Source organism: Calonectris borealis, chromosome 15, assembly GCF_964195595.1.
Source record: "Calonectris borealis chromosome 15, bCalBor7.hap1.2, whole genome shotgun sequence".
NCBI classification, from domain to species: Eukaryota; Metazoa; Chordata; class Aves; order Procellariiformes; family Procellariidae; genus Calonectris; species Calonectris borealis.
In genome coordinates, this window is record NC_134326.1 from 3,651,253 (window position 1) to 3,677,864 (window position 26,612).

General features: G+C 50.4%; 2 protein-coding genes across 6 annotated transcripts; one reads left to right on the forward strand and one right to left on the reverse strand.

The window, feature by feature from the left end:
- Positions 1-625: 625 nt before the first annotated feature.
- SMIM33 (small integral membrane protein 33) lies at positions 626-1,070 on the reverse strand. Its single transcript, XM_075163860.1, has one exon. The coding sequence runs from the start codon at positions 1,068-1,070 to the stop codon at positions 648-650; it is 423 nt and encodes a 140-aa protein (XP_075019961.1). The 3' UTR covers positions 626-647.
- Positions 1,071-3,996: 2,926 nt separating this feature from the next.
- On the forward strand, positions 3,997-25,835 carry ECSCR (endothelial cell surface expressed chemotaxis and apoptosis regulator). 5 transcript variants are annotated; one of them, XM_075163861.1, is made up of 11 exons: positions 3,997-4,188; positions 14,332-14,373; positions 14,965-15,015; positions 16,868-16,981; positions 17,487-17,534; positions 19,457-19,531; positions 20,100-20,198; positions 21,439-21,537; positions 22,144-22,180; positions 23,545-23,644; positions 24,200-25,835. In XM_075163861.1, exons 1-11 carry the CDS (start codon positions 4,131-4,133, stop codon positions 24,206-24,208), a joined length of 732 nt encoding a protein of 243 aa, XP_075019962.1. In that variant the 5' UTR covers positions 3,997-4,130; the 3' UTR covers positions 24,209-25,835. The 5 variants fall into 5 exon arrangements, with proteins under 5 accessions (XP_075019962.1, XP_075019963.1, XP_075019964.1 ...); XM_075163862.1 differs by having other exon boundaries at positions 4,052-4,188; positions 19,457-19,504; positions 24,200-24,826; XM_075163863.1 differs by lacking the exon at positions 17,487-17,534 and having other exon boundaries at positions 4,052-4,188; positions 24,200-24,827.
- Positions 25,836-26,612: the final 777 nt, after the last annotated feature.

A 26,612-nucleotide genomic window follows, 5' to 3' on the forward strand; every position in this document is an offset into this window, starting at 1 on the left:
AGGTGCTGCCTCCTCTCCTCCGGCTGTTTTGCCGTGACGGGCTGAGCCCGCTGCCGGGGCTGGCAGGGGGGAGGACAGTGTTTCAGCCCTCCGACGGAGGAAAAGGAGGGCTGGAGGCTTTTCTGTGCCATATAGACGGCATAATGAGGACACTGTGCATGTGGAAACATCTTTAACCTGGAAAGCAATTCCAGATGAGGTAACTTCCAGCTCCTGTCGAGGGGCCGAGCATACACCCAGAGCTCCCCAGCTGGGGCAAGGACCAAGACAGCTCTCCTGGCCGCTCCCAGGCAGCGTGGGACAGGGAAAACCAGGGCGAGAAAAACCAGAAGAGATGCTAACGCTGTCCCACGTAGGCTGACCCAGCCCCAGAGCCTGGGCTGGGGACCCAGCTCTTGCCTGGGGACAGTGGCAACCCCCCGGGCTGGACTTTTGGGGGCTGATGATGGGTCATTTGAAACGATGATGGGTCACCGCAGTGACACTCAGCCTCCTGGCTGAGCCTACCTGGGGAAAGACACAATCCTGGGGAGCTACAACCTCCGTGTGCGGGAACTGGTGAGTCTCGGGCTAAGCTAACATCCCAGTCGCTATTTTTCCAGTGGGAGATGGTCCCTTGAGTCCTGCCCAGGTGGCCCACAGCCTCGTCACAGGTACGTGACCTCGATGACATTGGGCTCAGCGCTGCCGCAGGGAAGGTGATGCTTGCAGGAGCACTGGCAGCTCATGCCGGCTGCATCCACGCCGGCCGGCTCCCACTGGCAGAGCTGGGCAGGCAGCTTCTTCTGGGAGCCCAGATTCTTCCAGTCCATGAGGTGCACCCCATTGTCCAGGTCCTGCGGCATGGGCTCGTGGTAGAGGGTGATCTGGATGGTGCGGAGCTGAGGGCCGTAATGCACCACGATGATGATGAAGACAGCCAAGAGGACGAAGATGAGGACGATCACTGAGATCATGGGCAGGGCATCGGATTTCTTCGTCACGCTCCTGACAACGGAGACGGGAGTGAAGGCGGCCACGTCCTGGAGCTCAGGCTGTCTCAGTTGGCTGCCGGGCGCAGAGGTGTTCATGGCTGAGCAGGCTGACCTGGGACAGAGAAACGCGGGGTGGAAAGGGGTGACCACGGAGCAGAGGCCATCCGATGTCCTCACCTCCTGCCCCCGAGTCGGCAGCTCCCGCCTGCACTTGCAGCTGCTGGGGAATGGGACGGTCCCGTAAGTGCTCCCTCCCCCGGGCTCGCAGGACAGGATAAATTTTGGTGGTTATATCTGGGGTTGTAGGACGGTGCCCTGGACACGTTCAGCCGGGGAGGCGATGCCCTGCATCCCCTTGTCCTGGACACCTTCAGCGTGGGGCTCTTCCCTCCCCACTACACCTTGCTCCCTGGTGGGGAGCCCTCCACCCTCCCCTCTTCTCCCCCGGCCCCACGGTGCTAATCCAAGACCAAACCCACGGGGACCTCTCTGGGACACCCAACCCCACCAAAACACAGCACGAGGCATCCCTTGCCACAGCCGCAAAATCCCGTGGGAGCCAGCACGGGTGGGAGCAGGGGGCGGGGGGGGAGAGGAGGGCGGGAGAGCCCTCCCCAGCCCCGCGGGGGTACCTTGGCGTCCCTGCTGCATGGAAACCATCATCTCCAGCGACGAGGTTGGGAAGCTGACGGCAGGACCAGCAGAAAAACCTCCGGGATGGTTCTCCGGTGTAGGTGCAGCCAGACTCACCTCGGAGGCTGCCACGTCACCCCTCGGCCCCACACCCCCCCGGGATTCCGCGGGGCAGAGGAGGAAGCGGCTGCTCATCCCGCGGGCAGGAGAGGTGCTCCCTTACCTAGCCCGGTGCCACATCAGCGCCGCCGCCCCCTCCCTCGCTGTCACGCACCCTTGCCGGAAAAAACCCTCCTCTCGCCCGCTGCAAGACAAGCGCCCTTTTGTTCGGGGAGAAAGCACCTACCGCTCCTTCGGCTGCACACGTGCAACCCCCCGGCTGCCTAACTGCAGGAAACCTCCCTCCTGCCACCGGCTTGGCGTTAAAATTTAATGCGGTTAAGAAATCGGTGTAAAAAATCACCCTTCTGCATGTCAGCTCTTTGCACAGCCTGGCGAAGCGTATCCACACAATGCTCCGGGCTGGAAGGACCCTCACCCCGAGAGATGATGCAGCCCCAGGGTTGATTTTCTCTGCCGGGGGGTCCCACTGCTGCGAAGGACCGTTCGTCAGCACGGCTATGGCCGGCAGCGGTGTGAGTCCACGGCAACGCTCCGGACCCTGGGACCCGCTCGGGGTGGCAGGCAGGAGCCAGTGCCAGGTCGGTGCTCGCACCTCTCGCCCCTCACACGGCGGCCATGCAAGCAAGGCTGCGGGGATGCCCTCGAGTCCGGCAGCTCCTACCCCTGCAGGCAGGCGGGTACCGTCCCCCTGGTCCAGGGATGCCATGTGGTCAGACCCTCTGCCACCCGGAGTGACCCTCAGCACATCTCACAGCAGAAAAGATGGATCCTCTGGAGTTTTAGCCATTATAAAACATGTCTCCCCATCTTTCCGTCCCAAAACAACACTGCTCTTACCTAGAGGCTCTCAGCAGACAAGCTGGGGTGAATATCTGGGCTCTGTCTTTCCTGCACATGGGGAGGACAGGGTGGGAACTGCCTCTTCCCCCATCCAGCCGAGCGTCCAGAAGAGATTTGGCCGCACATTAGAGCTTCTGGGAATTTGCACTCATTTCAGGATTCAGTAAAACCTTAATCTACAGCGTAATCTCTGAGCATCGCATCTGTGCAAGGGAGAGAGAAAATGACGGGGGAGGCTGCTAACGGAGGTTTTGTAAAAGCAAAGGCTGCCGTGGGACACTGGCTGCTTTTGGCCTGATGGTTTGCTTGGGTTTTTGGAGGTGTTTGAAGAGACCCACTGAAACGCAAGGAGCTGCGCAGTGCACGGGAGATCTCTCCCTCCGTTCCTACCGCCGTCTCCTGGTGTGGAAAGCAAGGACCTTGCCGGCAGCATAAGACACCCCCTTGATGTTCTCCGTGCAGTGAAGGAGCAGCTGCGTTGCCCTCGGCCGAGGCTCTGCAGCTTTCCAGGGGGCTGTGTTGGGGGCTGGACCAGCCCCTCGAGCCAGCAGACGCAATGCTGTGGATGTGCATCCTGAACGCCCGCACCGACCCTCCGAGATGAGCAGACACGGGAGCCTTTCCCACGTGGGGACACCGAGACCCTTCTCCTCCTCCCAAACACCCATTCACATCCACCACGGGGCAACCTGTTACCTCCGAAGTTCAAACTGTGTCAGCAGGGGACAGACAGACAGACAGGACGTGCCTAGACAAGTGCATCACGAGGTCGGGGCCAAGAAACCAAATGTCCCAAACCCCTGGGGCTGGATGGGGGTTAGAACCGGCCCAATTTTCCAGTTCCTCCCCTTGTCAAGGAACTGGGGTTAGGGTAAGTCAAAGCCTGCCGTGTGCCGTAGGTCCTGCGGGGAAGGATGGTGCTGCTGCTGCCTGAAAAACAGCATCCCAAAGCCGGCATCCCAAAACCAGCACGTCCTGGTGCCCAGACCCGCTGGAGCTGCACGGGGAGGCGCAGGGCTCGGGGCAGCAGCGGCTGCTGAGTTACCCTGGCCCCACGAGGAGCAAATATTTCCAAATCCCTCCCGGAGATGTTAAGAAATCCCCTCTCGGATGGGAGGGGAGGACCGGCTCCTCCAGCAGCTCCTCGCCCAGGAAGGACCACCGCAGCCTGCAGCCCTCACGGCTGATGCGGAGCGGATTGGACCTGGGGTGCACATCCTCACCACAAAGCACCTCCCAAAAAAGCACCCTAAAGAAGCTACTGAGGCCCAAAGCAGGGCAGGCCCGCCGTGCCGCCGCTCTCCCCGCTACCAGAGCCGAATCCCCCAACAAACTGATGGCGAGGTTTCCTTTGCCGTCGGTAAGCGATGTCTCACATCCTCTCCGACCATAATGGGCTAAAAAACACAGTTCCCCTGTGGATTCAGCCCGTTTCCTTCTATTCTTTAACAGGAAGCTCTGCGAGAGTCAGCCCAGGCAGGCAAACCGCTCCTCACCCTCCTGTCCCTCCCGGGATGGACAGAGCCTTAGCGGGGCTGCAGAGCCACAAGCACCGAGAAGATGCTGGCCCCGTCCGTCCATCCGCTCCTCTGGCTCTTCGGCTGCGTGCTGTTCCGAGGTGAGATGCTCCGCTCGCCGCCCGGGGAGGGTGAGGCGGTGCTGGGCGGGGGGTTTGGGGAGCCCGGCTTCACGGGGGGCACCTAAGGGAACCAGCCAGACGTTCGAACACGTAGGAGCTGCCATCGGAAAGGGCAGCCTTTAAATTCAGGGGCGGCAGGAGTCAGGTTGCTGGGAAAAATGCGGCCGTACCAGGTTTACAGAGTTTATTTGACGCGCTGGAATAAAAGAACCTGTTTCCTGGTTGACAAAAGGAGTGTTTCTGCAGAGGGTTGCGATGCTGAGGCGTTTTGTAGTAAGTGACTTTTGTCAAATAAGCGTAAAGGTAGAACATTTAAATGTACAGGACATTATTTTCCTCAAAGGTATTTTTTCCTTGGCTGATTTTAATTTTTCCTCTCGTCGATATAAATACAAAAGCCATGTGCAAGACTCATGCAGAACGTGCCTCGTCCTTATTGTAACAATTCTGCTCCTTTGTGATAATTCTGCTTTAACTCCTCTTTCCCACGTGAGTCGCGGTGTGGGATGAAGGAACCGGTTTCCTGCTCTGAAGGGTGACAGGTTGTTTTTTCCTGCATCGTCAGGCACCTCTTGGGCTGCTGACAGCTGGAGTAGCTGGGAGCTGAAAAGCATTCAAAGGAATATAGACTGCAACATCACCGCTGCTTCTAATAGACAACCACCTAAAAATAACGTGTCTGCAATCCAAAGTTTTTATCATTAAACCGTAGAAGTTGCCTATGGGTTACAGCCACTGTGCTGGTAATAATGGGATTTTTAAAAGGCAGAGAATATAGAAACCAATTCCGTTAGTAGCTGTGTAATTCTGAGAAGTAAGAGCATGCGGATTGGAAAATTTCTCTCTTCATTAGAGGGCAACACTGCTGGCTTCAGCAGAGGGGCGAATTGTGCCCGCTGTCATACAAGGGGCTTTGAGGCCCCTCGGCCATCTTGCTATGCTCCTTACTTCTGGCCAGAATGCTGTTTTTTCCCTTAAAACTACTTGGTATGGTTTGCAGGGGACAGGAATGCCACAGAGGTTGTCACACAACCTCTCTGACGCCGAGGTCCAGCCCCTGCCCGGCGCGGGACCGCCGGCTGCACGGCCCCCAGAGTCACCTCCCCGCCGGACCCAGCTGCAGCGTAGGTGGCAGGGATGCCACCCGCCGTCCTTCGGCCCGGGGCGCGTCACTTTGTCCTCTGCAGTCTGCTTAAAGTCACGGGGCAGGGACCGTTCTGGCTAGCGCCGGACCCCGGCGGGGCCAACGCCGACGGACGATGCTAACGGCATCGCTGATGCTCGATGTGCATCAGCTGATGCTGCAGTCGCGCCTCTCCGGCTTCGATCAAAACAACCGGCCTTCCCCGCTGTCTTATATCCCGTCTCGCTTTTTTGCATTGATCTGACAGTTCTGAAATGGCTTTAATCGTATTTTTAACCTTTTAGCAAAGTCACTAAGGTGGCGCAGTACTTGGGGGGGGGAAAGCTTCTGCGCAAGGCAAAGCAGCAGGCTTAGGGAAAGGGGCAGAGACGGGGTCAGCGATGCCGCTGGTTCCCCGACAGACAGGCTGGAAAAGGGAATTAGAAGGTCTTGAACAAGACAGAAGAGCTCAGAGGTCTCCTTGCACCTGAGGAGGTGGAAGTAACCTTGCAGGAGTGACAGAGTTTGCTTTGGCTGGAAACTAATACCTGTTTCTACACAGGGGGGGTTTGTTGGGGGGTTTTTTGTAGGTTTGGGTTTTTTTTTTCCCCTTTGTGCAAGTTCATTAATTTATTAATGAATTTTTTATTTCTTAATTTAAACTTCTAAGCTCTCACAGTTATTTCTAAAGGGAAGTTAAATACTGTTGTTTTGAAATTGCTGAAGTGGGAAGGTTTGGAACATTTCCAACCTGTTTTTCCTCCCCCAGAAACACTTAACAGAAAATTTGTCCAAACAAACCTCTTCCTATGAACAGTTTCCATTACAATGGGCAGGCATTTTCCAGACAAAATATTTCCACTGAAAAATTCCTCCTCGAAGCTGGTGAGAACCCAGCAGGATTTTCCCACCGCCGCTCCATCCACTGCTCTCCTCATCTGCGCCACAGCCAGTGGATGGATAATGCCACGAGAAGCGTAGTATATTGAAAACATATAAATATGTCGATATATTTTTTTGATATAATCAAAAACATGGGGTGCAGCTAGAGGACAGAGATTGAGCTACCAGGGGACCTTCCAGACAGTGCTTGCATCCTAAAACCAGGGCATCTGGTGCATCCTAAAACCAGGGCATCTGGTGCATCCTAAAACTGATTCCTTGGCCAAAAAGGAGCAGCCAGCACAACCCTGAGCTGGTGAAGAAGGAAGAGAAAGCAGGAGGCGGTTAGGAGAAATGTTTGTTCACAAAACAAACTGCTCCCTTCTAGTAAACCGAAACCCCGCAGATGACTCTGCACATCTGACCAAAGTGGCCAGGGATGGTTTCCAGGAATTATGTCCCATTTACAATAGGTGAGTCAACAACAGGTGTCCTTGGAGGGGTCGGTGCTGGTAACCCAAGGCCGGGAATGCTCCTGCTGGAAAAGCCAAGGCGTGGGCTTAAGCCCGAGGCTGGAAAAGGGAGATCTGTGCCTTGCGTAGCACCAGCACAAGGCACCTCGGCTGGAAGGTCTCGTCACTCCACTGCCCGGAGGAGCCCACCCGGCATCACCCAACCACCATAACGAGGAGGAACCTCCCATTCCGTCTTTTTTGTAGACTTACGGGCTGGGGGGGACTGGTTTTACCTTTCAGCTAAATCATCCCAGCACAGCAGAAAGGAGCAAAGTCCCCTCTAGTATCTCTGGCTGCGGGGGTGTTTGGAGGTATAAAAGTTTCCAGGAGACTTTGCCCCTAATGCCGGTAGCTCGTGAAACTTCCTACAAAGCTGGTGAAACACCGGGGATGCAGTTAAACGGCACTGCCTCACCAGCAGCTGGGTTTCACAGGTTAGGGAGAACCTTCTCACCACTGGCGGGGGACCTGGTTTGGGACCCCGTTCCCTGAGATCAAGGTTGCTGATCCAGGACACAGTGCTGGGACAGGGACATCGTAGCACAGAAGCAGAGCTAGTGGCTTGGGCTTCCACCCTACACCAAGAGGGCAAAGAGCTGACGCGGAGCTGTTTATTGCAGAAAGGTGGAAGAGGGGGCCGTGGAGGTGTGGAGCGTGTCTGTCCACCCTCCGGAGCAAGCCAGGCAAACCCTTCTGGCACTGGGGACAGCCGCCGCTGGCTCCGGGCAAGAGAGGGGACCCACGGGGGGTGTCCCCCACCTTTCCCACCACCACCAGGCACAACTGCAGACCCTGCACGCTGGGCAAGCACAGCTCTGGGCAAGCAGCTCCAGACACACGATTCAATAAGCTCCTCTCGTACGTTAGCTAGAAGTTGCTAAAAATCTTGGAATCACACTGAAATGAGTGTGATTAGAAATGAGGGAGAAACATGTCACCGCTGACGATGCACCGGATGGAGACACAGGACCACTGGGCTTTGTGTCCGCCACTGATCACAGCCACGTAACGCTCCCGCGCCCTGTTTTCCCCAGAAATAGGGATAATAAAATGACCTCTTCCATAAAGTGCTTGGAAATCTGGGAATAAAGCCTCGGTGATATCAGCAGGGTCACTCACCAGCAACGCCCAAGTAAACCTGGGGAATCTTGGAATTACTGGAAAGAATAATAAATTTGTGAATAAAATTGGAAACAGTAGCAAAGAGCCTCCATGAAGCTGGGGGAAGCAAGACGTGCCTGGTAGGCACCTACCACTGATCCACCACATTGGCTGTGCTGTCGCAGGGCTCTGCGGACGCCTGTCCGGAGGTGTAGCGGACGCCTGTCCGGAGGTGTAGCGTACAAGCAAATACAGCAGCTGATCTCCTACAGCAGCTGGAGCACACAACATTTGGAACAAAACCATACAGACCGATGAGGACCACCTGCGAGGTGGCCTGTACGACGGCAGGACCTTGGCTGGTAGCCTCACCAAGGTGTGAGCTTAAGCAGCGCTGCTGAACTAACCTGCAACTCGTGACACCTCTGCGCCTCAGTTTCCCCATCTACAGAAAACAAAGCAGAGCTAACACTACCCCTCTCCTCTGTAAAGTGCTTTGAGATCTGCTGATGAATAATATTATTTTTTAAAAAAATGTAGATAGGCAAAAAGCACACGCTGGGCTCTGGCTCCCATCAAGCCTGGCTAGGTGGTCCCCCCACCTTTCATTTGAACTGGGCATGGAGTGATTTCCTCCTCCAAAACCCCAGAGCCAGGGTCAAACCCTAGGAGCAGCGTAGCCAGGAGAAGGGCAGGACCCACATCACCAGCACTGCAGAGACCAGGAGCAAACACAGAGCTCTAAAACGAGCAGGTCACAGAGGAAACTGGAACCAGTAAGCAGCTGGGAGGGTGACGGCGCAGCAGCCCGATGGAGCGGGTGTTCACTCCCCAATCACCACGGAGCAGCGGTGGTGCAGCCAGAAGAGCCATGCTGCTTTCTTCCTCCAGGAGCAACCACTTTTCGTGGAAAAAACAGACCTCAGCACGCACAGTGATGCAGCAGAGCCCGCTCCGTGCATGCGGTTTCCCCACATTGTTTGTCCCGTGGCTTGTTTTCTACATTCAAGTGGTTTTTAATTGACTTCTGCTAAGATCTGCTTCCAGAACAGCTCACCGGAGAGGAGCGCAGAGCGTGATGCTCAGAGAGGATGCCCAGAGCTGGGTGCAGCCCTTGAGGAGGGGCAGAGGAAGGCTGAGATTAATTTTAATTGCTGACGAGATCCGGGTTTAATTCCTGGCTCTCTAAACTTTCCATAACACTTTGGCCGAGTCATTACAATTCAGAACCACTGGGCAGTGAGCTGCCAAACCCCCCATGTCATTTGGGAATTAGACGCTTAAATACCTCTGTGGATCTGGGACCTGATTTAGGCTGTCAGTTATCCAGCCTGCATCACGACACTTCTCTCTCTTGCTCCACAATTTCCACCTTACCTGTTCTGCTGTGTGACCTGCAAGGCAGAGGCACCTTTTTTTAGGTGCTTAATAAAATGGGACCTAGGCTTTTGCAGATTTCCTAATACAGGATTATTTCCAGGTTTCCTAATACAGGATTTTTTTTCCATGTGAAAGTCCTAAGAATTGGGTGTTGTTGCTCTCTGCTGCTTCAGCAGCTGCTGTGCTTCACCCAGGAAACAGCTGCACTTGCATTAAGGGGTCGGTATATTTTTGTCACGGGTCATTTGACAGAAGTGCCAACATACGAATTGAAAAGTCTAATTTTAGGTGGCTAGGTCTCTTTTTCTGAAAGCATTTGTTTATGCAACCTGCAAGCAGAGGGTGACACCGAGGTTGATGCAGCGAGGCTGCACAATGCCACACGGGCTCTGCAGCCCCCTGCCACGCAATGCGCTCCCTGGGGACAGGTAGGACATCACCACATCTCCCCCCAAAACTGCCAGGGAAGGAGAAGAGTCCAGCGAGTCCAGGGTTACACGTCATCAGGGATAGACCATCCCTCCCCATCACCAGTTCTGAGTGGACAGGACCAGTCCCAGTGCCTTCATACTGGTGCCAGAGATCCTCCCCTGCGACTCCATCCCTCTATGAATACAGACTGGACAGCACGAGCCCTTCTTGAGCCTCACCTAAACCCTGCTGAAGTCTTCCCCACAGCTGGCCCAGGTCTCTGCTACAGCAGTGCTGATATACGGAGGCTCTGATGTAAAGTTTGGGGGTTTTAAATGTCAGTGCCTCTCTTTGATCAGCAGCTGGAGAAACCACTCTTCAAATGTCTACGATTGCAAAAAATAATACCAAAGCAGAAATACCTAAAATTCACCTTTTTTTGTTTCGCATCATTCTCTTTGTGTGCTGAGGAGTGAGCTGCTGGCTCTGGGTGAGAGAGCCGTGAGAGAAGGCTCCATGGAAAGACCCCTCCGCTCTCAGTCCAACACTCACATCTAACCTCATAGAAGAACTACTGCAAGTAACAGAAATCCAAAATTCCCCTGCTCGCCCTCTGGAAAAATTAACCGAAAAGCAGCTAGCGCTGAGTCAGAGCTGAACTGCACCTGCAGCTCCGAAGCGCTCCTCGGCAGCCCGATGGCTCCGGTGGGTAATCAGGAGTTTCCCATTACAGCAAGAGCAGAAAGCCGTATTTCCCATCGTAAATCCCTCAGCAAGCTCCCCATCTCCACCTAGAACTGCACAATCCGGCTATAAATCACTTGCATCCAAACACGCAATGAATATCTTGGCAGTGCTTGCGCTCAATGGCGAGTCATTTGAATGGCTTTGATGTTTATTGCAATTACAGCTGCGCTGGCTGCCTCCCGATTATTATTGCTAGCTGTTTATATAGCCAGAGCCCTCCACGGAGGGGAGCAGGGAGCTGGCAGAGGCACCGGGAGGAAACGGTTTCCAGCACCGTTTGCACGAGAGTCCCCTCGGGAGGTCTGCGGGGAGCCGCGACGCGTGGCCCTTTTTTGTTCGTACCCGTCCTGCTGCCCAGCCCCGCGACGTGACTCGGGTCTCTTCCTGCTTTGCGCACGTCCAGCCCTCTCCGCTGTAATTCAGCCGGGATGCTGCGCACCTTCACCAAAAGAAAACACCTAATATAACAGGACTTTTGATTATTTAAGTTGGCAGGGAAGGCATAACAAGCAGCAGCAGCCAGAAGTCAAAGCCAGACATGCTCCACTTTGAAATAACGTGCGGTCGTGTTTATAGAGCCAGGGCCATTTATTCCTGAGCAAAGTGCCAGAAGTGGATCTCCATCCCTTGGCCTTTCACTTCTCCACAGCAAAGCTCAAACGCAGCAGACCAGGGCGAGCATGAGGTGAACTCCAGGGACTGGAAAAAACCTGTTTATTCATCTTATTTACAATAACCCCATGGTTTAGTTTTGCAGACAGAGAACTCCTTATGAGCCAGTGCTCTGGTGTGACCTTCAGTGAGGGGCTGAGCTGTGGTGGAAGAAAGCATTGAGTACGGTCCTCTCGCCCCAGCACCGGGGATGCTGGAGCTAGCCCCCGGGATGCTGGAGCTAGCCCCCGGGACGGTCCCATCAGCAATGGCAGTGCAGGGCAGCAATGTCCTCTCCCTCGCTTTCGGCTTCCTCCCGTCCCCAGAGGCTCCATTCAAGCTCTCAGATTTCTCCTCAGCTGCACTAAAAATGGTTGAATAAACTGCCAGCTCAGCACCTTTATTCCCCTTTTCCTTCGACAAAGACTAAGTGCAGACAATAGCTCTTTCTTCAGCGATTCTGGATGCTTTCACATGCCATGTACACTAAAAAGCACCTGTGATAATTTAAAAAAGAAAATGTGTTACAAGCAGCTACTTCTCCCCACGGAGGAACAAGACAATGGCATCCGCAAGGGAATTTTGGAGAAAGGAGCTGTTTGAGTTCGGCAGCTGCTAGAGGATATTGGCCCCCATGATGACCTCAGCACATTATTTTTTGTGCTGAATGTATACAGAGTACCTTAAGGCATTTGCAAACCAATGTCCAGAAATTGCGCTGTAAAGCTGTTTAAGAAGAGGAAGCCCAGTGACAAAGAGAAAACTCGGCAAACTCTTGGGATCGACGGAAAGAGCCCAAGTCACCGCATGTTCTCCATGGAGTCAGCTGGGCCCCCGGGGAGCAGGCAGTGCCCCACAGCATCCCAGGCGACAGGGCTGCAAAGGGGTGCATCCCCCTGCCTCAAAAGAAGCATCTCTACCTCTTTTAGAAGGGCAACCGTTTGCCCAAAAGATCTTTTTTTCCATTGCATTAGTTGATTTAGTAAGTGATGTTACATCTGTCCATAATCCTGTCTATGTTACTAGACCGATGCTCATTTAACCTGCTCTTCAAAACCTGCAGAGAAGGATATCCCACAATTCTCCTACACAATCACTCCTAGCAACTCACTATCCTTACGTTAAGGCAGTTTCCTATTGCCTAGCCTCCCTTTTCCTTGCTGCAGTTAAAAGTCCTTGTTTTCTGGTCCTGTTCCCAATGGATTTACAAAACCAGTTAGTCCCTTTCTCTCTATGTAATTAAAGGTCTGATCATGTCTCCTCTTTCATGGACTAAACAAGACAGTTTTCCCAGCCTGCTGCCCAGAAGGCTAGAAGAGAAAAGCATAGAAAAGATCTAAAAAGTCAGGTCTGATTTTCACAGCCAAATCCTATCTGGGAAGAGACCATGTTTTATTACATATTCACCGTGGTTTGCACGCTGTTTTGGTTCCTGTTTGGCTGGGATCATTGTCATAAAGCCTCAGACAAAAAAACAATTACAGCTCCAATGCAGTTACGTGAGAAAAATGAGATCAATCAGGAGCTCGCTACACCCAGATGGTCCCAAGGGGTGAGCTCTGAGCCAAGCCCTGATAACCCACATGCACTGGATGCTAAAGATCTCATTCCAGGTACACACCACTACCAGGGCATTCGTCTGACCTCTTTCAGACACCTACAGTGTAGGGACCTACCACAAAGTTCGTCACCTACATCGCCTCTACGGCTCCTGGTAAGAAACGGGATGTTACAGGCTCCTCTAGCCACAGCTAGAGTAAGGTAGAGGTCTGAAATAGGTCAGAACAATAGGGTTTTAGGAGTGCCTGGTCCTCTCTTTGGTGAGAAAGAGAGTCTGGAGATGAGCTCTCTTGCAGGCTGGCTCACGAGAGATGTAAAGCAGCAGGTGAGATGAAGATTAAAGCAGCAGGTGAGATGGATCTCGTCTACAGGAGGACAGATTCTGGCTGTAAACGGGTGCACAAGCACTGCTCTGCTCTGGCTAGCGCTGCGTTGCTGGACCTCCCCTCCTGCCACCCCACGAGGCGCCGCATCCTGCAAAGGCACTGCCCCTCACCACAGACCACTGCTGCAATGGAGCCCGGCGGCATCGCAAGGGGACAGCGAGCTGGAAGGATTCAACCTTTACCGCTGTCCCTTTTTGTCCGAAACCTTTAGCTCTCGTGGGACTCCGGTGAGATGGATCACCGGTGGGATCAGATTCAGCTGGTGTCTGCAGCTGTAATGGGTTTTTTTTCATTAATCTTAAGTACAGACAGCACCAGGATCATCAGCAATAACCATTAAAAAATACCGATTAGGATGTGCATTTCAAAAATGACAGACTCAAAGTCACCTTTTCAAAGTTAAACCAATTGGGTTTGATTTGAGTGTTTAAAGTGCATTTACATCTTGTCCTCAATTATGGGAACTGGACATTTCTTCTTCCCGTTTTAAATGGCAGCATTTTTAATTAGCATCTCATCTAATCATAGGACTCCAGGAGCTGGGCCTTAAAGAAAAACACCAGGGATCCTGAGAGGAGGCAACATGGGGGATTGGTGCAGGGATGCTTTGCCATAAATCCAAAACAAAACAAAACCAAAAACACCTTTCAGTTGAGAAACTAGGGACTCGGTGCCACACCCACAACCCTGGGAGAGCAAAGCCCTGCGTGGACCTACAGGACTCCCCACCACCACCAGGGAAGGCAGCTCCGAGTCAGTCCCCAGGCTGCAGCCCCTCGCCGTGTCCAGACTTACATGGCCACAAGGCTTCAGCCAGCTTCCCAGGGTGCAAATACACGGGGCAGAAGGATCAGAGGTAGAAACAGGAAGGAAAACAGTCCCATCGGCTCCTGGAAGCCTTTACAAACTTCATCCATCCACGCACTAAGGTCTCAGGGGAACAAAGCGTTCAAATGAGCGTCTTAACGTTTTAAACAGCGCCAGAATACAGGTCAAACAGCCTTTCTCTGCCAAGACCGAGCTGGAGGCAAACAGCTCATGGGGAGGGAACGACCCCACTGATTTATCTGGCCTTGCATTTCCCTGTAAGAGAGGAAGACGGCTCCCTGAAGGGTTGGGCTCCGTCTGGGGAGGAGGGCATTTATCCCGGCTGAATAAACTCCAGTACTAATTTACTCAGAACCTGATAGTTTTGCACTCAGTGTTTGCTACTACTTCTTTGCTAATGCTTTTGGGGAAATCATGTATTTCAAAGTCATTCCTACAGAAGATGAGGAAAACCCAAACCACACAACCAGCAAGAACACCAATGCATTAGTGACAGTCACAGATTAGCACCGCTAATACTCTTCTTCTTTCATTTCAGGTACTACAACCTCCACAGACTCCTCTGTCCACGCCGTAACAGGTACCTCCTGGGTTGTGATCTGCTTTAAACGTCTATTTGGATGTGGATGCGCATACCCGTGTGGGGATGCAAATGGAGAGTCCACAAATGGGAACCAGATTCAGAATTCCCATCCACTTCCCATCCTTTTCCCAGGACCCTGTGTTGCCCACCTCTGCCCACTCCATCTATCATCATTCACCCCCAGATCTCCAGGGGCCATGGAGGGCACTGCGCCCCAGAGGATGACCTTGCCCAGCTCCCCTTTTTCGGGTCTCTGCCCCCAACCTTGTCTGGAAGAAAGCAATGCCGTGTTTCAGGAAGCCTAGTGAAAGCAGAGGGATCCTGCCTCGTCTTTGCTCTCAGGTGCCTCCAGCTGTTTCCTAGCAGTTCTCCATCAGCACGCTCTCCTCCACAGATCCTCAGAGCCAAGGTCCCTATAGCCACACCGGTGAAAACTCCTTAGCATCTCTTGCCTCCGTCACCCTTCCAGCTCTTACTGGCTATAACGGCCCCTTTCTGGCCCATCCTTCAACCCTCCCTACAGGGATCCCACCAACAAGGAGCATGTGTAGGAGATGTCACCTCCATGTCTCTCTGCTTGTGTTACAGGTCAACCCCAATCAACACCACACAGCCCTGAAGTAAAGAACCATACCTCAGGTAACGCTCATCTGGAGACCTAAAAGTGCTGCTCAGGGGCATCCTGGCTTGGAACTGGTCTGACCTTCAGTCCAGCTGGGCCATCCAGCAATAAATGGGGCTGTGCAGCAGCAGGGTAGATGAGAACAGTGGTGGGGAAGAAGGAAATTTTGTGGCGTAAGGGCTTCTGATCCAGCCAGCTCACCCCAGAGGGATCAAGGCACAGGTCTGAGCAAGAACAGGGAAAAATCACTAAAGTGAATAGGGAGAAGCAGGGTCGGCAGGTCACAACCCGGGGAAAACCCTGGGCTTTGTATCTGGCGCACACAAAGGACGCGACTGCCCAGAGCCCGGGCAAGGGGCCAGGCTGGGCGGTGTCCGTGTTGCTGCATCCTCCTACCTGGCATCACCTGCTTTGCGTGGCGGCTCTTCCCTGCGAGGACCGTCGCCGTGTGCAGGACGTGCAAGCTCAGTGCCTCGCATGCCGGCCTGGCCTCGGCTCCCGGTGTCGTGACGGAAGTAACAGCCATGAAGTCATTGTTGTAAGAGCTTCCCTGCATTACATTTACTGTTCAATACTGCTCTCTTGACAAGCCTGACTGCATTTTTCTATTTTTTTTTTTTAATTAAAAACTTCCAGTGCTTTGCACACCCTCAGTACCTCCCATACAACAGGTCAACACGTTCCCCGCTTGTCCAAGAGGAGAAGGGGAAGCATGAAGAGGCTTATCCTAAAATGTACAATGTTTGTGTCAGCACAGGAACCAAACACTGCCTTAGCCCTAATTCAGTTATTCATGTTGGGGTTTTTGCTTTGTTATCTACCTTCGTGGAAGCAGCAATCACTCATAAGGACAGAAAAATATTTAAAAGTTATATGAACCTCTGAGGAGTTCCCTTACTTTATTCTCTTTTCTCTGTTCTCCCCTTCTGCTGAAACCAGCTTCAGGACACTACCACATGTACGTGGTCACACAGAAGCCCTGGAACTGGGCGTAGGGAGGTGTTAGCAGAAAGTTACGTGTTTCAGTCTGAAAATACACAAAACCAAATACACAAGAGGGGATCTCTCCAACTCCAGATCCACATCTGTTAGCCCACTTGGATCTTTGGAGACAGATCTCTTCCTGCTGTGTTTGGGAGGGGGAAGATCTCAGGTTCTGCTTCCATGCCTTGCAGAAAAAATAAACTTATTCCTAAATTCAAGTATTTTGGTGAAGCATTTGGATAAAAGGGAAAGAAAAACAACCAACCTTAAAAACATTTTCACTCTTTTCTCATTTTTATTGGAAAGTCAAAGAAGTCTAGACAAGGAACTTGCCTATAAATTCCAAGCTAGTGATCCACTCTTCCTTGCAGAGGGCTTATTGAAAGCTTTTTCCCCCACATCTTGCTCTGGATCATGTTCTTGCTATGCAGCTTTGAGTAGCAGGTTGAAGAAGATGACAGAGCCTCCAGTCCACTGCAAGAACTGAATTATTTATGCTTAGAGACTCCCAGTGAAATGAAGCATAAAAGTTAGCATTTCAGTTAACAAGCAAACACGTGGGTGCCAGGCAGCTCTAGCCAGTTAAAGTGTCCAGTGATAAAAATACCTTCATTTTCAAAGCAGGAAAAAAGTGGTGGCAAAACCAGACTTCCTCCATGTGTCTGCTGAGTTCTGCCAGCTCAGCACCTCTGTACACTAAAAAAACGCAAAAGCTAATGCCAAAGTACAAAAGCTCACTGACTCTGAGCAGGACGAAGGCTATTTCCTTGTCTACTCATGCCCATGTTTTCCCTAGAAGATTATCCATAACTGCCAAGGAGTTTGAGGCCTTTTTACAATTGTGTGAGCAGAGCTCTTTGAAGTAACGCTATGTTTCCTCTACAGAGCCTTCAGTAAAATCAACATCACCAACCGACTTGAATCTCACCTCTGTGGGTCAAACTACTACAGCCAAGTCCCCTTCCGTCACTACAACACTGCTAGCGTTGACTGTGCAAGGCAAGTATGGAAAACTCAAATTTTTGCTCAGGCAGGGCCTGTTTATGCATCCCTCCTTATCCTGGGGGCATTAGAAAGGCTGGGCTCGTCCACACCATGCTAGTTATTCAGTAGCAGCAACTTTTGAATCTCTCCGAGTCTTTGCCAAAAGAGCAGCTCACTCCAGCTCCCCAAAAGCACGGGGCTGGACACAACCATGACCTAGACGTGGCAGCTGCACAGCAAGCCCATACCAGAAGAGCCAGATCACGCTTTACCAGGTAATGTTTTGTAGAGGAGCTACAGGCACCCCAGCCTCCCCAGCAGACCTCTCCCAAGCTCACCTCTCGTGTACACTCTCTAAACCGACTGCACGGCTTGCTAGATGGACATCCTGATGTTTGTTTGAAGGGGAAGTCTCATGTAAACAAAGTTTTTTACCCCACGGAAACCCATCAGCTCTCCATAGCACAACTAGTAGCAAGTTCAAGAGTTAATTCTCCTTTTCCATGTTTTCTTTATCCAGATGAAAAGTCTAGTGGAAGCAGCAGCACAGCAGCCTCACCGCCACAAGGTACTTTGTCCTTTTATAGAGTGACAATAAGTTTAGATAATTTCACGGCAATTATCTTACTTGGTTCACATGGTGCAGGTTATCTAAGCACTAGTCTTCATCTTGGGGTTGAGCCATCAGCAACACCCAAAATCACATCTGGTATCCTTACAAGCAGTGATAAAACACAAGACCAAATGCACTTAACATCCTCTGCCTGGGATGAACTTGAACAGTTGAAAGACTGATCTATGTTTAGGAAAAGGGAGCCCTTTTAACATCTTTAAAAAAAAAAAAAAAACAAAAACATTTTGCTTTTGACAGTTTGCTTAACCCAGCCTGTAAGCAAAAATTGGAGAATTCAGTAAGAGTTTTCTCAGAATAAGGGCAGAATCCAAGTGAGTGGGAAGACTGAAATCTAACAACTGAGCTGATTCCCCATGAAAGATTCTGCCTCAAAAATCTGCAATGGTCAAGATAGAAACTGCTCTGCCCCTCCAAGTACCTCGCAGATCTTCTCTAACGCAAGCAAGGTTAAAAACCCGTGGTCAGCCCTGCCTGCACAGATGTCCAACCAGCATGCCTGTGCCCAGCTAAGCCAAGAGCCCTTTGCATCAGAGCAGATTGCTATTAATTATAACCCTGCTTTATATCTGAAAAGCTCCATACATCTTTGACTATAGAAATGTTGCTGATGCTTCCAAAAGCGAGGTCTCCTGTTGTGTGAGACTGAACATTTCCCAGGGACAGGGTATCCATGCCAGGCTCAGCAAACCACAGCTTCTGCCCACTGCCCGTGGCTAGAAGAACAATTTCAGAATGAAATAAAGGGTTTGATGACTGGTGAAAAAATTGTACAGCAGTAGTCCCTGCTTCTCAGGACTGTTCTGCTCCATGTGGTTTCTGAACCAGTTAGATTTGTTATTTCATACCTTTTCCCCTTTTCATAAGATTTCCCTTTTTTCTTCTGACTTTTGGCAAAATTACATCCCGAAACAGTGCAAGACAGGAACCCCAGTTTCAGCTGCACACCCTGCGCGCCACTGCAGAGCGCCAGGAGTGTTCCACACCTCTCCAGGCAGCACATACTTTTGGCCAACTCTGCTGTTGGGAAGGTGGGGATGGGGAAGGAGGAAAGAAGATCCTACTTGACCTACAGATGATCTTCTGCAGCTCTAAAGTATCGGTTTTAGTCTCCTGACAGGGCCTATAGCTCTTCATTAAGGTCAATGCAGATAATCTGGTCATTCAACACACATCCAGGAGGCAGCAAAGGATTTTTTTCGCTGTACAAGTGAAACACACAGGGTATCTCTAAACCTGCTTGCACAGGCATTGGAAGCAGATGTCACAGACCAAACAGCTTCATCTAAGCCAGTTTATCCCACTGAGAACTGGAGGCCTTGCTCAAACAAACCTCTACCCTGCCACAGTTAGACTACATATGGTGTACAAGTTAGCACAACTCAAACTAGCTTAATTACTTCTAGATAACCGAGGACAGCATACCCACTAATGACAAGGACAAGCCAAACAGTCAATCCACACCCATAATCTGCAGAATTTCTTCCCCTAAGCAGATTTTTCTTTTTTTTAAATCTCAACGTTTATGAGCAATAGCAAATCTATAACCTTCCTAGTTCACTCTTCTAGTATTCAATTGCTGTATCTGCCCAAAAACTGCATCTGGGACTGCAGAACCCCAACAGTTTATACAAGGGTATTTGAATTTTGGTTCTCTGAGTTTCTATTTGGACATTGAAAAAAAAAGGTACAAAGTACGTTTGGTGGGAAGGTTTTAGCCCGAGTATGAATTCCGTGTTTTCCCAGATATCACCAGCATTACTGTGAATCCATTCTCCTCTCCAGCATGCCCATTAATTCTTTTGGTTATTGGATGACACTCAAGGACAAGACTCACGTTCTGCGTTTCCTCTATGCAGGTCAAGAGCCCAAGAGAAGTGAGAGTACCACAACATCTGCAACTCAAGGTGCTTCCTCCTTTCCCTCGCAGAGAGGTGATTACCGCTAGGTATTTTATAGCCCTTTCACAGCCAACAGCAAGGCCATCATACTGCTATCTTCAAGGCAGCATGGTGAACAGCCAACAAGTACCTAAGGGATGCTGGCCATCCCATCTAGCCCTTGAAAAGTCCGTAAAGCTCCACAGAAGCAGCACTTTGGGGCAACCTGTTGAGCCTGGAAAGAGGGGTTGTGAGTCACAGCAGGAAAGGTGCCACTATGGCAAAAAGTTGTAAAAGGAGGGGGACAGGACAAGCCTCCCCCTCAAACACACTGCCAGATCAGTCCTTCACCTGCCACGCTCAGCTTCATCACTAGGGCCCCAGCAGAAAACCCGGTGGGTGTTCTCAGATTGTCGATAAAAGGGGCCACACCAAGGCAATCCGATTCCCATGTAGGTCTTGGTCACTTTGCGGTTAACATTGATGGGGCTGGCCAGGATCCAATGTTATTCTCTTCAATAAAGAGCAAGTGCGAGTTAGGTCCATTAGCATTGCTAGGAATCCTCTTCCCAACCTTGGAAGAAAGACTTTTAAATAAAGCTACCTTTTTCCCCTCTTGTAGGCACCTCACAGCCAGTTACCCCAACACCAAAGTCTTCTGGCTTCTTGCCTGTGCCCACTCCGACAGATGATAAATCACCGCTGACGGTGGCAGCTTTTGGTAAGGCCTTGTGCAACCTTGGGAGAGGATGGGGGGTCTGTTGCGCCAGGCCATGCTGTTTTGGACACCCAGCTTCGAAGAGGCTTCCCTGGAAATGGCTCCACAGTTTTCTTCTTCAGTGTGCCTGATCCTGGAGTTTTTAGAGTGCAAGGGAAACCCTTTGAGAAAAAGACTTGTCACCAGCAGGCAGTAAAGCACCTAATAAATACTCCCGGCCATGCCCAGTATACAAGGGACAGACAAGTTGAAAGTCCATCATAGCTACATCTGAGCTTGGGATCTTGCTCCCAGCACCAGCGTTTGCCCCAGCACCATGTTAGGACAAGACCTGGGCACAAATGATCCCATGCTCTGCCTTGGTTTCCCTGACAGGGTCTAGAATAAATACGCTACCCGCCTGGAAGCTTAGACAACTTTTTTTCCCCTGCAAACCTGTTGGGACTTCATTCCCACCCTGCCTTACTGCCTTCCCCTGTACAGTGGCACCCTGCTTGGCAGGAAGCAGTCGAGTCCTCCGCATCCTTCAGACTGTGGAAGGATGGAGCAAGAGACACCATACCTTAACCTGGCAATAGGTTTGAAGATAGACACAGGGTAGATTTAAGAGACCCACTCTGCCTTGAGCTATACTGTCACCCTCTTCCATGGGGACGAGCAAAAAAACCTATTTGCTCATTTCAGTGTTATTTCAGAAGCATTTTTAAAAGTCAAGTGCTAACTTCATAAGCATCATTTGCTTATATCCTCCAAGGGAAGCCACAAGAAGTCCTGAAGCAGTCTTAACAGGACAAGATTCCCGTGCAAGGAATAGTTTGACTTATCGAGGACAGAAGTATGAATCAAATCTGCAGTTGGCCACTGGTTTACGAGACAGATAACATCACTCACAGTCTTTAGCTTGTCTCTCCCCATTACATTACATATTTATCTGACTTTATATACCTTTAGGATAAGCTTTACCAATTGTAGTGGGGACATACTGACTTCAATCAATCCCCAGTGTAATCAGCTGAGTTCTGCCCTCCTGGCACTGCCTTACCAATTAAGTATTCATCAGAAGCCCTTTGAGGCTAAAACACAAGAGGATAAAGCCATTCGCTCTAGTGACTACTTTCTTCTCTGCCTATTACGTACCGTGCTCATTTTAATGAAAATATTGATTTCCTACCCAAGTTTTGATGACAGTCTCTGCTACCCCAGAAGCTGTTGTATCAATCACAGTTCTTTCCTCCATCCCCAGGCGTCATCAGCTTCATAGTTATCCTGATAGTGGTTGTGATCATTCTGGTCAGCGTGGTCAGCCTGAGGTTCAAGTGTAACCGCTCAAAGGACTCAGAAGGTATTACCCTGGGGCGATCTGTCTTTCCTTAACCAAAAAGTCATCAGTTTCTACATGGAACTGGCAATTCCTAAAGGATGCTTTTAAAAAGCTTACACGGTGGGGAGGTTTCGAAGCCAAACTGGAACACAGATTCAGCAGTTAGGAATGTAGCGTGACCACCTTTTTAGAGCCCCAGCCCAGACCCACCCGCACCAGGAAACAGTCTCAAGTTTGCTGCAGTTAAATGTGCAGATTTCCAGAGGTGGGCAGCTCTTCCAGCAAAAGTCATGGAGTTTGACACTCCTCTTCCCTAGGAATCCGATTTCCCACTAAGCAGTGCCCACTAGAGGGCAAGGCTGCTCTACAGCAAGACGGATAACTGCCAAAAGACCAAAGGATGCTAGTGACTAAACAGGCAGGAAAGCATTCAGTCCTGCCTGTACGTCACGTTAGTTGAAGAATTTTCTCTAATCAACTCTCAAATATCCCCCATGATGTCTCTAATCTCATCTGAATTTCGTTGATAACCCTGTACAACGTAATTCTGAATATGGCTGACTTATTTTATTGCTTGGCTGTGATGTTTTCTCACCTGTACATCACTAACTGCTTTTCTCCCTCCAGACAAACAGAAACCAGGTACCTCCATGGTATCAGAGAGGTAAGGCTGCTTGCACTATTCACATCCTATTGAAAATGCCTATTTTATTCCAGAACGAATTTTAGCAAGGAAAAGAGGCTGCTTTGGTTATTTCAGGTGGAAGAAAGCATTTCAAGACATCTTTGAGAGAGGTAAAAAACAAAATGAATGTTGATAGTACCTCATCCTCTGCCTGATGGAGCCCAAGGTAGAAGTTCAATATTTAGGGGCCTCATTTCAAAGCTGCACTGATATCTGAAGACTCAGCACCTTCCAAAAGCAGTTTGCTTGTCTTTCTTTGCCTAGATACAGACTTGAGGTCTAAACTTGGGTTTCTGGATCTCAAAGCAGCCTCAGTGAGATGAGATCAGGTCCCCAAAAATATATTCCAAGATGCCTATTACTGTCATCTAGCAAGAGCAGGATAAGGGGGCCCCTTCTCTTCCAGGAAGAGAAGCACCAAGTGGAGGATGGTCCATCTGAACCCCATGGTCCATCACTGCTACCCAAGAAGAGAGGCTGCACGTGGGAAAGCAGCAGGAAACAAGAGCTGGAAGGGACCAAAACATGTTTCTCCTATTTTTCCATCTGACAGTTTCCTACCAAAGTAATAAACCCTGCTTTGGAAAGAGGCAAGGAACACAGGGATCAAAGCCCCTAAGTATTTAGGTGCTAAATTTGCATCAACGGTTCACAAATACCCGTAATGATCATGATCTAAGTGATCTGCAGCCACTGAGGCAGGACATATCAGAGCAGAGGACTGTGCCCCCGAGGCACCCTAATCCCCAAAGTCATCCAGTCTCCACTGGCACTAAAAGCACATCCCAGCCCCCAGGGCAGGGAGAAAGGGGAACTCCACCTTCCTAACAGTTGTAACTCTCACTCTTAAGAGAGACGCTGGCAATACATGAGCAGCAGCATCGGATGTAAAAATATCCAGGGCTCCCTTTGCATGACAAATAAACGTAAGGGTGCAGGACACAGGGACATGGTAATGTTTCCTTTTGTTCCAGTTCTGGTAACGGCTGCAGGGCTAGAAGGTAATTCAGTCACTGAGAACCAGATCCAAACTGCTCCTTGACTCTGCCTACAAGTAGTGACACAGGTGACAATGGTGCTTTCCATCGGGCAAACCAGCACCCCATCCACATTTGAATGCACTGCTTGTTTCCCCAGAGATCTCCCAACCTGTGTTCGGACACGAGGCGGGGACTTTGGCACTAAGGATGTGCCTGAATCAGCAGCTCAAAGGGCAGCGTAAGTCAGCCCTGGTGCCGTGTGCCAGCCAGACGCAGCCTTGCCAGCTTGCCTCCAGTTGTGTGCAAAGAAACTCCCTTCTCTCGTGTTCCAGAGTGGTTAATACTGCCTTCTCTTCTTGACAGCTGCTCGGCAGGCACCAGCCAGAAGGATAACAGCATCACTCTGATCTCCATGAAGAACATCAACATGAACAACAGTATGAGTTACCCACCATCAGAAAAGGTCTCCCTTTTAAGCCTCACTTTGTAGAGAGTTAGCTGGGGATTATTTATCTTGCTGGATAAGAGCATGCCTTTGAGTTATTTCTCTGCTCTCTTATTCCTTCAGAAAGATTATAAAAAACAGCTGCCATCAAACTCCTAAAGGTCCAAACTGGTTCCAGTGAGCCTAGTGAAAAGTTTGGATGCCCACCTCAGGTTTATCCAAGCTGCCTGAACTCCAGGCATCACATATACCTCACGTATATAGGTGCCATCACCTAGGGCCAGCCATCAGAGCTAGAGTGGTTTGTCATTATATGAAGAGGTAAATAAGCTAGCCTTCGTGAAGTAAAGGTCTCGCTCTCTAGTCCAAGCTTACCGCGCTCCTGCTCTCCAGGTGATATTGGAGCACATTCCCATCAGTACTTTCAGACCCATCCCACAGAAGTAATTCACATCATTTTAAGTTGTTTTAAAGCTAAACCAGCACCGGGACTGGGCTTGAGGGAACATGTTGCTTAACTTCTTTTGCCAGCCCAACAGGCTGCTGATGCACCATGTTTTGTTCCTTTTGCAGGTGCTATGAAGACAAGGGCCCAGAGCTTGAATCTGACATGTGACAACCAGCAGTGACTTTCTAGGTTCTTTTTATTTTCCTTTGGGGAAAGAGGAAGGGTGGACTTTATCTATAAATTATTATGTCCTTTCTGATCAATACATTTACAGTAGCATCCCACATAGCTTCCCCTCCTGGGGTCTAAGGGCTTTCTCCAGTTACAGCCTGCCATGCTCAATGGTTGATATCTAACTCTATTTTTTATATGCCTTCAAACCCTCAGATTATTCCAGCAGCAAGAAGCACCAAGGAGCCATCTACTTGGCTAATAAACTGCTTCCTTAGATTAATGGCCTTTATAGTCTGTGCCAGTCACAAGCTCGTTAATCAGTATAGCCCCACATTGAGCCAAACCCGTGCATTAGAAAAGCATGATCTGAAGCTGAAGGCCTAATGGGACTTAAATGGCCAAATGTTAGGTCAAATCCCAGCACGATTGCTCCAGGCCCCTTAGCCTTGGTGCCCTCATTGTCCCCACAGCGGTGAGGATGATCATATCCACCTACCTCACAGGGTTGTTGTGAGGCTATGTTAATCAACGTCTGTAAAGCATTTGGAGAGCCATGAATTAAAGGAGCTGCTGAAATGAAAACTGCCATCTTAAATACTTTATTATTAATAACTGAGCTTCAGGCAGGCAGATCGCTATCTTCCCACAGGTCCAACATGCTCAAAGATGACTCATCTTAAGTGTAAAGAACAAGGTCTCTGCATAGACAGGGTTTTATCTGAGTGTAGAAAGGAGTGGCCACAAGCAAAATGCTGAGCTACTTCAGCTCCTGAAGTCTGGTAGCCTGAGTTTGTTGGGAGAGCTTCCATCTTCTGTACCACCGCTTTCCCAGTGCTTCCTGATAGACGAGAAAAGCAGCATCCCCTTCCACAGATCAGCCAGAGCACCCGCCTCACTACAGCACCAAGAACGACCAGAGCACCCCCGAGTCACCACCATAACGAGAACAGTCCTTCGTTAGGCTCCACAGTGCAACAGCTCATGCTTGGAGCCAGCCGGTTCACACCCCGCGCTGGCTCAGACCCAGCTGCCAGTCACTTTTACTGCCTACAGCAAAATACATCCCTATAAGCCGAGTGACTGAGGATGATGGAGACGTCAATACCGAGCCTCCACGTGACCCTAGGGGAAATGATGCGCTGACGGGTATTTATGGAGGTCTCAGCTGCCTTATTCAGCAGCATAACGTACTGAAGCACTAACTCTGCAACTACCTTGGCCTCTGCCCATCTTCACCATGACTCCTGCTTGCAAGCTTCACCAGCTCCACAGTCAACACAGACCTCCAGAGCACCTCACCCACCCAGCCGCAGTACGCCGAGATACTGCCCTCTCCCAACACGAGCATCAACATCCATCAACCCTGACAGTAAACTGTAAAGTCAAGGAAAAAAAGATTTAGCCAAGCACCCAAAGTAGGTATCACTGCACACATTCCCCTGCACAGTTCGATGAAACATAATCGTTTAGCTTCATTTAATTTTATAGGATGGATAAGAGATGTTTACTGGAACGTGCAGTGCTAGAGGTAGCTGTGCTTTGCAGCTGGCAATGAAGTGTTCAGCAAAATAAATGCAACGTTTGCACAACTCCTGCTAAGATCCAACACACTTTCTATCTGTAACACACACACCAGGCAGTTCGATAAGCTGCTTTTTTAAAGAAATGAAGCCATTTTGGTAAAATTCCTGAAAAGTAAAATGTCATCACTCCACTCACCCACCCTCCACCAGACTAGTGAGTTTGCTTAAGCACAAGATCCCAGGTGATTCCCAGCTAGGTGGATCCAGACAGCTCCGGATCCCAGAGACCTGTGACTCAGTGCATGGAGCCTCACAAGTAGGTTTTCAGTCCCAGGAGGACACCGCAAAGGCAGCTGGTAGGCACCTGTAACATCACACACTTCAGTAATTGTCAAGCTTTAACTAATCTCCCCTCCACACCGACCTCTGAAAGATGGTCCCACGCTTAATTTTCCTTCCTTTGTGCTCTTTCTTCCCATAGATTCTTGAGGGTCTTACCAAATAACCTGAACCTGCTCCACTCTAAAACTGATCCACATCCAAAAGCAAAATTCCAACTTTGACCTTATGCAAAAGAAAGAATGAATAAAAAATAAACAATGGAAGCGATGTAACCCCTAACATCCAGTCACTGCTGCTTGCATGAAAGGAGAGACCTTCTCCAAGCTGCTGTGCTCCTACAAAACACACTGGTGGAAGACACCAACTCCCTCACACCATGACTCCACTCCCACAGCTCATTAGCCCAGCTTTAATTGGCACATGGGATGAGGGGAAACGAGCAGCAGCATTATCAATGCATGAACGCAGCTGGAAGAAGCTGCAGGACAAGCCCTTGAGG

Coding starts and splice junctions, on each gene's coding strand:
- SMIM33 (XM_075163860.1), bottom strand. CDS start 1,070: ATGAACACCTCTGCGCCCGGCAGCCAACTGAGACAGCCTGAGCTCCAG.
- ECSCR (XM_075163861.1), top strand. CDS start 4,131: ATGCTGGCCCCGTCCGTCCATCCGCTCCTCTGGCTCTTCGGCTGCGTG. Junction 17,535..19,456: donor AGCAGCCTCACCGCCACAAG/GTACTTTGTCCT, acceptor TCCTCTATGCAG/GTCAAGAGCCCAAGAGAAGT. Junction 22,181..23,544: donor ACCTCCATGGTATCAGAGAG/GTAAGGCTGCTT, acceptor TCTTCTTGACAG/CTGCTCGGCAGGCACCAGCC.